General features: G+C 35.4%; 3 protein-coding genes across 4 annotated transcripts in view; all 3 read left to right on the forward strand.

Annotated features, from left to right (window-relative positions):
• Window positions 1–12,716, forward strand: part of c2cd3 (C2 domain containing 3 centriole elongation regulator) — a 453,012-nt gene that overhangs the window by 23,025 nt on the left and 417,271 nt on the right. The gene's annotated exons all lie outside the window — the stretch shown is intronic.
• diabloa (diablo, IAP-binding mitochondrial protein a) lies at window positions 600–3,892 on the forward strand. Its single transcript, NM_200346.1, is given in 6 exon segments — window positions 600–793; window positions 881–1,010; window positions 1,932–2,057; window positions 2,148–2,258; window positions 2,432–2,528; window positions 3,302–3,892. Coding segments are annotated over 6 exon segments (798 nt in total). The 5' UTR covers window positions 600–665; the 3' UTR covers window positions 3,508–3,892.
• Window positions 7,681–12,716, forward strand: part of nectin3a (nectin cell adhesion molecule 3a) — a 120,340-nt gene continuing 115,304 nt past the window's right edge. For both annotated transcript variants that reach the window (XM_017351145.4, XM_073923482.1), the window contains exon 1: window positions 7,681–7,782. In XM_017351145.4, coding sequence (XP_017206634.3) covers window positions 7,692–7,782 — 91 coding nt within the window. In that variant the 5' untranslated portion in view covers window positions 7,681–7,691. The remainder of the gene's footprint in view (window positions 7,783–12,716) is intronic.

Below are 12,716 nucleotides of genomic sequence, written 5' to 3' on the forward strand. Positions count from 1 at the left end.
CAATTTAGGCATGACAACAAGAATTAACTTTACAAATAGTCCAATTGTCTCCCAACAAGCTGATACACAACAGTTGAGAAACTGCTCAAACCAATTCACTGTGCCTTTTCAAAGCTTAAAGATAAGTTATTGGTTGAGGTCGATTGAATTGGGCTATCAAGGCTCCAAAAGCACTGTAAACACAGTAAACACTGCTCCCCATGCTACTGCTCCCCATGTTGTCTTGACAGTTATTTTTGTCGACTAAAGATTTCTTATCAAGTGGGCTTGTTTTTCTGACACACCTCTGAGACGTGCATGCTCACGTATTTGACTGGGTGTCTGGTGTGTTCTCAATACACGCACACTGTGTTATGACAGAGCAGAGGGTCACCATGTGCTTACAGCTAAATAATGTTTACCACAGCCCTTTGTGCTGACGTAGTGTGTACACTTGCGTCAAACCCTATCTTTCCTTGAACTTAAACCAGTAAAATCAAGATTAGGGGTCCGAATAAACGGATCAATATAGCCTGCATGAAGGGGCAGAGTCCCATTAGCAAAGTATAAATACTGGTGGGTAGTGCTGTCAGTTTTAAACATTCAAAAGCTTCACTCAGAAAAAAAACAGGCTTAAGGAATACATATAATATTTCTTTATAGTTTGGATTAAGCTATTAAACAATATGCAGGCTGTTAAAAACTGCGGTTTGTGTGCTAGTGGGAGTTTTCTTAAAGGCCGGACCGACTTCCTGCTCGCCCGGAGAAATATGGCTGTGCTGCGGATGAGCGCCGCATGCGTTCAGCTTCTCAAGTAAGACTGGAAATTAGATATGGATGTTGAGAAGTTGTTTTATATGTAAATATATGCAGTGTCTAATGTGTGTTTCTTATATTAAAGGGATAAGACCAGCGTGCTGTGCAACAGCTCTGTTCATCAGCGACTTCTGCAGCGCCTGCCAAACGTTGCTCGATCCAATGCAGTCCCGTTCAGTGTCGGCACTGGGCTCTGCGCGATGCCTTTTACACAGGTAGTTAACAACCTTAATTTCATAAAGCGTTTTTAAAATATATGTTATAAGTTGTGGACAGTTTGCAAACCGCAGGAACGGACACTCGAGAGCGCGACAGCAACGATAATAACGTTACACGTTTGTTCATCTGAATGAAGATGATTCTGATTCTGACTCGGTTCGCATTTGATTCGATTCTTTTAGTATACTTCAGTTTTCAATCTCAGTGGACCTGTCACGTTGCTTAAGTAAATTCTTAATTTTTCCAGGAAAATAAATCTATAGGACGTTTTAAATAGTTTCCCTGAGGAAGTTTTGCTATGCTAAGTTTATCATTTGTTTTCGTTGTAAAAATGGTTATACATCACATTTCACTCCTCAGATACACATTATTTAGTGTTGTTAGTATATATATATATATATATATATATATATATATATATATATATATATATATATAACTGTTAATTTTTATAAGGGTAAGGGTTCCTATGTTTTATACGTATATATTTACAATTTTGCTACAAAATCCACTTTTTAACCTTTAATGCATGATGCATGCATTTTTAATGGAATATGATGTAAATACTGTATTATTTTAGCCCAGCCCATATCATTTTTATTATAATATTTTTTTTCAAATTTGCAAATTAAACACCATAAAGGATAACCTTTTTTGTTGCTGATTTGTATCTTTTAATCTTAAAAAATAAATCCACAACAAACAACATCAACTGAATCAGACTAAGTCCAAACAAAGTGTTGCTTATTAACATTATTTAATTTTATTAACACTTATTGAAGGAATTGGCTCAAGTCATTCAATCAGCAAACCACACCACACTACACTGGCTTTGCTGTATGTTTATGATTCACTATGATTACACTATTTTGACGTTTATAATAAATCTTTTCTTTTTCTTTTTTTCCTTTCTCCAGCAGGTTGAAAATCTCTCGCATGAATCTCTGATTCGTCGAGCATCATGTCTGGTCACTGACAGCGCCAACACGTACCTCTCTCAGACCACTCTAGCCCTGGTGGACGCCCTCACACAGTACGCCAAGGTAACACTTATAAACATTATTAATTGATCATGATGATTAATGAGTGAATTATCAAATTAACTGGCTTTACTAACCGCTTTTCCCCCATAGGCACTACATACACTCATCAGCCTTCAGAAGCGATACATCGCCTCAATAGGGAAACTGAGCCCTGTTGAAGAGGACAGCATTTGGCAGGTCATCATTGGCCAGCGGGTGGAGGTAAGTGCTCTGTTTATTTACTTTTTGTCCAACAAGGTCTGCTAAGTGCTGTTGAACTAATGCAATCAGATTGATCTTGATTAGCTGGACTGATTAACAGACCTTGTTGATTTCGTACTTGTTATCTAAGCTCACTCTCACAGCATTGACATTGTTCGTCTTTCTCTTTCCAGGTTAGTGATCAATTAGAAGAATGTAAACGCTTCGAGTCAAACTGGATGAACGCCATCAACATTTGCGAGTTGTCAGCAGAAGCAGCCTACAATTCAGGTATGTTAATGAATTAATAATAATAAATTATTTATTAAATTATTAATTATTTAATTAATAAACCTATTACTTTTAAAGGAATAGTTCACCCAAAAATAAAATGATTTATTCGTCCTCCATTTATTCTAAACTAGTTTCAGCTTCTTATATTAAACGCAAATGAAGATATATTGATGAATGCTGGAAAAACAAACAACCATTGACTTTGTATTAGTATTTTTTGTTCCTACTCTGGGGGAGGCAGTGGCGCAGTAGGTAGTGCTGTCGCCTCACAGCAAGAAGGTTGCTGGGTTGCTGGTTCGAACCTTAGCTCAGTCGGCGTTTCTGTGTGGAGTTTGCATGTTCTCCCTGCCTTTGCGTGGGTTTCTTCCGGGTGCTCCGGTTTCCCCCACAGTCCAAAGACATTTGGTACAGGTGAATTGGGTAGGCTAAATTCTCCGTAGTGTATGAGTGTGTGTGTGAATGCTGGAAGGGCATCCGCTGCGTAAAAACTGGCTGGATAAGTTTGCGGTTCATTCCGCTGTGGCGACCCCAGATTAAACAAGAAAATTAATGAATGTTCCTACTATTGATGTCAATGGCTACTTTTTTTCAGAATTTATTGAAATGTCTTGTTTTGTGATCAAATAAATTCATAAGTTTGTAACCACTTTAGGATTATTAAATGATGTGGGGTGGATAATGGGTGAATAATTCCCTAAATAAATAAATAAAATGTACATATGAATGTGATATGGTCTATTAATTGATTCAGTGCTAATATTTTTGTACAGGAGCCGAGCATGCATGCACAGCAACAAAGACTAATCTGCAAGTGGCTCAATCTAAAGTGGAAGAGATTAGGAAGATCTCAAAAGAAGCGGAGAAAAAACTGGCGGAAACAAAAGCTGAAGAAATCCAGAGAATGGCCGAGTACGCCTCCAGCATTGACATTCATGATCTGGAAGACGTTCCAGAGGCCTACCTTCGTGAAGACTAGAAAAACAAAATGCACAGACTTTCTTTAGTTTGCTATTTCTGTAGCGAGCAACGAATCAACAATAAGTTTGAATGAATCCAGATTGCACCTTGACTTGAATTAACAATCAGTATAGATTATGAAAATGAACGAGTGTTCACAACATCAAAAAACAAGTAATCTATTTGAAATAACTTGTATTCAGTGATTTAATGCAGCATGTAAGTTGCTTTGGAAATAATATTGATGTATATTTGTATATATGTATATATATTTTTTCATGTCCATTAAATATCACCGGCTGTTGTGATATTGCAGTGTACTTCCACAAAAATGTAATCAATCTTGTTTTATATTTGTAAAAGATCGACTTATTTATTATGCTAATAAATGCAATGTTTATTAAGACGTTTTTACAAAGTTTATTTATTTACTGCGGAAGTGTAAAACATGCTGGAATAGTTGGGGGTTCATTTCGCTGTAGCGACCCTTGACAAATAAGGGACTAAGCTAAAGGAAAACAAATGCATGAATTATGATGCCTGGGCTGTTTGATAAGGAACGGATTTATTCATTCATTTTCTTTTCGGCTTAGTCCCTTTATTAATTTGGGGTTGCCACAGCGGAATGAATCGCCAACTTATCCAGCATGTGTTTTACTCAGCAGATGCCCCTCCATCTGAAATCCATTGCTGGGAAACATCCACACACACTCATTTACACATACACTTCGGACAATTTAGCCTACTAAATTCACCCATACCACATGTCTTTGGACTTTGAACCAGCGACCTTTTTGCTGTGAGGTGAACGTGCTACTCGCTGCACCACCATGCAGCCCGAGCTGATTTATATTTTTATTATTAATATATTTTTAAGTATGTATTTAATATATGATTTTACATAATTGGGGTGTAAAATAATTTTCTTGTGCATTATAAAAGTTTTCATTCGTGCATATTCTTACTTAAAGATTAAATTGCATGATATTTATTTACAAAATATTCATAAACTCCATTTAAAGCTACTTAAAGTTGAAAAGCTTCATGTAACAGTTCAGTGTTTTCACCAACAGAGGGCAATGTCATGCCTTCTAAGGAAAAACATTTGGAAGCATGACATGGTTTGGACTAAAATAAGGGCATTTTTTCCCAAAGTACAATGCACACAAACAATTTCTATAGCTAACCCATTGTTAATTGAAACTTGCTTATTTTAGTCTGTTATAACAAGCCTCAGTCACAAATTACAGTACTATTACTGAACTTTTTTTTTGTTTACAACAAAACCAATAACTGATCTGTCTTTTTGCCTATTGTGTACTTTTGTGATACACAGATTAAACATATGAAAGTTGAAAATGTGTAGTTGTTACAAAATATATTTATCAAACTAAATGTAAAATAAAACTAAAGGCAGCAATACTTATTCCATTCCAGCAGATGATCTTCAATGTATTTATTGTTCATTGAGGCTTGATTTGGCCTACTTATGGGTAATTATTTAATTTATTATTATACATTATTTATTATTTATATAGCATATAATACATGGTATATATTATTTAATATATATTTTGTTCAAATTCATCTTTCTTTATCAAACTCCTTTTAGGTGTCAAAAGCAGTTTTCGCCTTGTCGCACACTTTTAAACTTTAACAATGTACAAAACATTTTTAAAAATTATTTATGTGGTAACTATTAATGTGTTAACTATTAATGTATCTTAATGTATCTTAATTAAGCATTAGTGAAATAAGTTAAATATTTTATAGTTATTATTGTGAGACTATCATCAATAATAATTTTTTATACAAAATAGCTGTCGCACAGTATCAGTGTCATTTCCACCACAACACAGTAATGTCACTTTAAAAAGTTTGTGTGAAAGATTGTTTATGTGTTTTCTAAGAAAATGAATAGTGACATCAGAGCACATGTTCAAGATGGAGGGAATTTAAATTTAATCTACAACACATGAAGAAAAATCATGGTAAATATTGCTTAATACAGTAATATGTTTATTCTACATCATTTCCAAACATGCTGTACCTTAAAAATTGTCTTTATAAATCAAGCATAATTAAGGTAATTAAGAGTATTTTGGATACATGAAATGCTAGTTTTAATTCAAAGCTAATTAGTGAAGCTAACTTTAATTTTTAACAATAAACTGTACAGAATTTCATTTCCACCACACTGCCCCCTGTGGTGAAAAAGACAACCTATGGTGGAATAGCATACATTTGATATGGATTGCGAAAGTACTGGGGTTTAATGTGCAGTCATTTAACTTATAATAAGATAGAAAATACAGAAAGTAATTTCCTGATATATGGTAAAAATAAATTTGACAATAAAAGTACTAACAATGACATTAGGCAAGTATTTAATGAAAATAGAGTTATTCCAAGAGGCAAATTTTATTGGAATTCATTATTATGGGAGGTTAATTGGAGAAAAGCATGGCTACTGCCATACAATTTTTGCATTTCAAATAAAGAAAGATAAATTAATTTAAAGATTTTACATATTCACTTGTTTGTTGATTGTGTCAGTGTGCAATTATTTTGGAAAGACTGTTTTTCTGATTATTCTGCTAACAATAATACATTGATAACATTGAATGCAAAATAAATTATTTGTTATCTTAAAAATGCAGATAAACAAAATTAACAATTTTGTTAATTTTATTATTTTAAATGGTAAATTCTTCAACCACAAATGTCGACTTTCAAAACCTCCTTATACAAGGTATTTGTCAACGAAATAATTCTGTTAATGAAGTCTCTCAAAGCTGTAAAAATTTAAAAGCTCTGTCTATTGTAAGCTATTAAGAATCTGTTTTTGACGTCTTGTGAATGTCTTTTTTTAACTTCAATAACCATTGGAATTTTTGTTTGTTGCCTGTTTTGCTGTATTTGTAAATTACTAATGTATAAAAAAAATCATTTAAAAAAGAAAGTGCAGGGGTTGGACAATGAAACTGAAACACTGACCATTTTAGTGTAGGAGGTTTCATGGCTAAATTTGAGCAGCTGGTGACAGTCTTCATTGATCGCACATTCCACCAGTGAGGCAGAGTGTAAAGGTTTAATTAGCAGAGTTGTTTTGCTTAAAATATTGCAATGTACACAACATTATGCTAACACATCAGAGTTCAAAAGAGGATAAACTGTTAGTGTACGTCTGGCTGGCACATCTGTACTAAGACAGCAAGTGTTCGTAATGTATGAAGAACCAGGGAATCCAGAGTAATTACAGCAAACCACTACGAAGAAGAACCACATCCAACAGGAGTAACTATGGACGCAATAGGAAGCTGTCTAAAAGATGTCTAAAAGGATGTCCAGGTGCTAACACTGATTGTATCAAACAAATACCAAACAAGTGAAAGAGTTTTTAAAAAAAGCAATGACTTTCTTTGCAAAACTACAAAGAACATCAATTATGCAGAATATATATATATATATATATATATATATATATATATATATATATATATATATATATATATATATATATATATATATATATATATATATAATGTTAAAACGTTTTCAAATGCCATTAGGAACTAGTAGAATTAAGAAAACTTTGTCCTCTCCACCTAAAGTTTTGTGTATATACTGTGCATCATGTTCCAGAAAAGAGTTTCATACATTCAGAAAAGGGCCAATAAACATGATTGATCGGTGTAAATGGCACCACTCAGCTGGGGATTTATCACTCTTGGAAGACATAAATAAAACACAAGGATCATGGAAAGCGTGCCCAGCATGGCTCACTCTTTAATCTGAGTGAACCTGGCGACATCTCCCAGCACCCCATCGAGTCAAAGCCATGCCAATATGTCTAACTTAGTTTTGTTATGTTACAGCCTGGTCATTTCCAGCACGACCAAATGAAGTTAAAGAAACAGTTAGTAGCCTATTGCCCCCTTGAAGATAGGAGTCATTTTGCTTTTTGACTCGGAGTGCAGCCTCGTTTTCTTCATTCACTAAAAGCTCCGTCTTGTCTGACGTACGGGTGTAAAGCGGACCGCATCGCGACTCTCTGCATTGTTGACGATTTATTTTTAGTCCGAAACCGCTGCCGGACTGGAGGTTCCGCCCACACGCGGTCCGGGTCGGCTGCTGCTGCTGTGGATCCTCAAACTCCGAGTTGATTCAGCCAGGACGAGCTGAGTTCTGCAGTCTGAGACCATGGCAGAGGAAGTAAGACACTTCTTTGGGAATACCACGCTTTTCCGTCGGCTTCTACCTCTACTCGGGTTTCTGTTCAGCGCCTGTGATGGTGGGTATACTTTATCTTTTTTTTAGGATGATAACGAGTCGTCTTGTACTGGATTTACCTTGAGGTTAACATGCGAGTTTGTCTGGAAGTTTGCGGGATGGCACGTTTGTGATGGCATTTCTAAGTGCACCGTTAGCTGTTAAAGTTTAAATGAACTTACATGAGCTATCTTATTCGTGTTATTTTTACGCTAAGATGCTCTGGTTTTTGTTGGAACAAAGCATATTAGTAAGTTTATTAAACGTATTTGCATTATATAAAGCCTACCCGTGAAATATGTTTGGAAACATTCACACAGAAAACATTTATTATTATATTTTAAAATAATATTTTACAACATTAACTGTTTTTGTTGTGTTCTTCATGCAACATAAGGCAGAAGTGACAAATGTTTACAAGTGTAGTATGTTTAGTATATTATAATAAAAGGATAGATAGATAGATAGATAGATAGATAGATAGATAGATATAGATTTGATACTTTTCATTTGCGAATACTTCAAAAGAAATATGACTGAAAGTAACATGTACACATGAATAGACTTTTAGTTGATAGCATCATGGCCTTATTAAACTGTTAAAATCATTATTCTTGCAAAAAATGCTAAAAGAAAAGAAGAACATTAAAAAAATAATCTGCCATATACATATCAAAAAATTTTAGTGGATGCAGCCAAAAAATTAAAACAGAATTCATCCAGGCCAGTAGGTGTCAATATAAAGCCCAAAATTAGTAGTGAGTGGTGACTCGGTAATGCAGTGGGTAGCGCTGTTGGTCAGTTGGCTGGGTGGCTGGGTCAGTTGGCATTTCTGTGTAAAGTTTGCATGTTCTTAACATGTTCGTGTGGGTTACCTCCGGGTGCTCCGGTTTCCCCCACATTTAAAGACATAGGTCAATTGAAAAAGCTTAATTGGTCATAATGTATGTGTGGGTGTGAATGCAAGAGTATGTGGGTGTTTCCCCATGCTGAGGTGCAGCTGGAAGGGCATCCGCTATATAATTCATATGCTGGATAAGTTGGTGGTTCATTCCGTTGTTGCGACCCCTGATTAATAAAGTAACTATACTGTAAGAAAATCCTCGAATGAATGAAAATGCAACCAAACCAGATGTCAGTATAAAGCCCAAAATAGTCGTAGCCTGTAATTTAGTAATAAACATAAACTAAAACTTACTTAGTACACTTTTGAGGTGATCACTTGCTCATAGTTAAATCACACCTTAGACCATTAAAGTTTTCCTCATAGTCACACTTTTGTGTCGTAATGCCACTTTCTGTAGAACTTAATTATTAGACCATAAATATGATATTTGCTAAAATCCACAAATCGGGGAGATGCTCATGCACTCCTCTGAAACTTAAAATGATTGTCCATACGGTCTCTGATTTTACGGCAAGGTGTAAAGTTTAGTTTATAGTTCTGCATCAAGTGATTGGCGTGACCCATGGCGCATGCCTTGCGTGTAGCTGTGTATTTACTTCTGCATGCTGTTTGTGTTGCTCTGCAATAGCACTTCCGAAACGCTAGCTGGCAGAAGGCTTTTGTGTTCCTCTGTGTCGAGTTTCTTTGCCAGTGTTTTGTTTTTTCTGAACACTACCTAAAGGCTCGTACACACCTGGGGCCTGTTTCAGTAAGGAGGTTCAAACAACTCAGAGTTTAAACTTGAACTCTGAGTTGATTTACAGAGAGATTAAAAACTCTGAGTTTTCGGTTTCAGAACAGCTGATCTGAGTTGGGTCAATCAACTTCGAGTAGACCAACTCAGAGTTAAGCGCACACACCGTGACTTTAAAAAGGCATTATCAGTGGAGCGCAGACATTACGAGTGACTATGGCAACATCTTATAAAAGAGATCACCATTTCTTTCTCCAGCTGAACTTGATGTTCTCATGCAAAGTTATAGCAAATATGAGCGTATATATTTGAAAAGAAGCAAACATCAGTGAAGAAGAGACAGTTAGCGTGGGAAAACAGCTGCTCAAGTTAATGCCTAATTTCAATTTTTAAGTATTTAAATATTTAAGTATAATAAAATAAGTAATGTAATTTGTGACATTTATATATTTTTTTCTAAACTTTTTTTTTTATACATTTATTAGTTTTAAATGATGTAACACTGCACTTGTGTGTCTGCCTTTTTTATTGATCAAGTGATATAGGTTAATATAACATTTAGAAGGTAAGCAGTACTAAAAATAATTTTTAGAAAGAATAATAATCCCATTAATCTAGTTACAGTGCATATCGAAGGTGAATTTAATTTAATTATTTATAAAAAAAAGGATAAGCCATTCTCGTACAGTTCTTCTGTGTGTGACTAAAATGTAGGCAATAGCTGTGTTTCCATCCAAATATATTACATAAATGTATGTGCAAAACTGGAATATTGCATAAAAGATGGGAATAAAATTCCATCCAACGAGTCAAAGAGAAAAAAATCGTCACTTCCTGATTAAACTGGCACCAAATATCAACAGTAAAAACAGAATTTACTGTGGTAGAAGAAGCTGCGTCAATTAATTCTTTATTTAGCCTAATTAATGTACTTGCGCCTCGATGTCAGAAGACAATGCTGAAACACAATGAACACGTGGGGGCGTCTGAAGCCATGAGACGCGGAGTCTCTTGACACGCACCAGACGTTCGGAGGTAATTAATAATATACACTAATACTGAAATAGTTAAGGCATTTTACAATGACTAAAACAATATTTAAGACGTGTTACAGTGTGCTCATCCTGCTGGTTTGTTCATTTACACACATTTTCATTATCATATGATCATGATCTTTTTTTAATGTACATGCTGTAATTTGTTCAGTAAAAGTGTTTCCATCGTAGTTTATGCGCACATTTTCTATCGAATAAAAGTTTATCCTACTCAATTATGTGCATGTTTTTTATGCATATTTTCAACAGTTATGTGAATCATGACGTTTCTATCAATTGTTTTTATGCACGTATCCAAAATAAGCATAAAAATAGGTGGGTGGAAACGTAAGGCTAAGGCGAGAAATACGCTTCATCTTTAAAAAAGGGGAGGAGACAGACAGAAACTCTGAGTTTAAAGAAAAAAACCTGCTTCTGACCAGGTTAGATTCACAGAGTAAGTTACCATAGTAACTGACTCTGAGTTAAAGTTACCTTTCTTTCAGAAACAGGCTTGACTTACCCTGCTTTCTCGAGTTTAACAAACCTGCCATTTTGAAACGGAAAACCCAGAGTTTTTCTCATTTCAGGGTTAAAATACTCTGAGTTTTCAGTTAACCTCCTTTCTAAAACAGGCCCCTGGATGCTTTTCATTTGTGTTTATGTTCAGCATTTTTTTTTTTTTTTTACAGTTTTGCGCTTGAATGCCTCCAAGTGCAGTTTACTGCAACTTCAGCAGCTCTGTGCATGTGAACAAAAGTGCCAATCTGATTGGTGGAGAAGGAAAAAAACAAGCAAAAGACGTTTCTTTAAAAATTGTGATTTTATGCTTGCCGTTTTGCGCGTTGGTGGGCACAATCACATTGGTGTCCTTTATTTAGTCACGAGGTGTTAAACAGCGAAGGAAAATGCAAGCAAAAAAGGTCCCGTTGTGAACGGCCCTTTAATGTAGATGTAGCTTGAACTCACTCATTTTGAGATGGGAACCAGCAGACGTGCAACAACCTTAGTCAAAAGGTAAACACAAAACAAAAGTCTCCATCTGGAGCTCCTTCACAGGACTCGACACTTGGAAACATTTGCTTCAACTGGTTCACGCGGCAATGGTCAGCGTTGGCAACAGCCAGAGTGAGGGCTGTGCGCTTGACACAAAAGTATAAATCAGCCTTAAGGCTATGGGGCTGTTACCAAAATTACACATATAGCTATAAAGTGCAGGCGTGAAGCTAAAAAATCAGTACCCATCATACAATATACAATTTCTAGGAAATTGTGCTTAGGCGTCTATGACAATTAATGTAAATTTGGACATTATTTGTGTACCATATTTCATTTTTTATGCACTGTCCTATGCCAATCTTTTGTATAAATAGTTTAAGTCGGCTGCTTCAAGCACACGGTGAACACCAAAAATAATATTAATAAAAAATCACTTTACTTACTAGTATAATGTACTTTTTCAACTGAAGTGCTGAATATTAAACGCTAGGGCTGGGCAATTAATCGAAAAGTAATCATAATGGACATTCATAACCTAAAATCAATTAAAAAAATTCCAGGTCGATTTATTTAGTTACTTTCCCTACTGCATGTGGAGTCATGTCACCCCACTCTGTTAAGACTGTCTTTTGCGTTGAGCGCACACTTATGGTGCGGCACAACCTTTGCGCGGTTGCGTACCTGCAGGCTTTGTGATTGGTCAGTTTGATATCAGTGATAAGCGTGGGTGGCGCTGATTAGTTTTGTTGTTCAGCATTAATTTTCAGTAAATAATGATCTCGTGTGTGTTTCCTTAAGTTATTTTAAGATCAAGTAATGCACCCTTCATTCGAAAATCTCTCACTGGAAGGTAGTATGTGAACATATTTACTGTACAAAACTTGTCACTAAACTATTAAGGCAAAAAATTTAAATACATAAATAAAATAATTGTTCATTATTCGTAATCAAGTTAAAATGTTTAATTAATCAAGATTTTGGTTTTAGGCCAAATCGCCCAGCCCTATTAAACTCTTCAGTCTACGTAGGGTAGTTAAGACTTCAATACTACAACAAATTAATTTAACAACCATACATTTTATAGGTCATTTGGGATACAGCGTGTAAGTTATGTTGAGTGATGAACCCGAAAGGAATGATTGTAAAGTGTTTGTGTAAATGAACAAGTGAAAGGGCCGGTTTGTTTGGGAAGGGGGTGGAGTGTGTACTTCAGTGCCGGAGAGGAAGAGGACTGAAGCCGCAGAGTCTGAAAGTATTGAAAGCTCTTTGCCAGCAGCACCTTC

This window comes from Danio rerio, chromosome 15 (assembly GCF_049306965.1).
Source record: "Danio rerio strain Tuebingen ecotype United States chromosome 15, GRCz12tu, whole genome shotgun sequence".
Classification (NCBI taxonomy): Eukaryota; Metazoa; Chordata; class Actinopteri; order Cypriniformes; family Danionidae; genus Danio; species Danio rerio.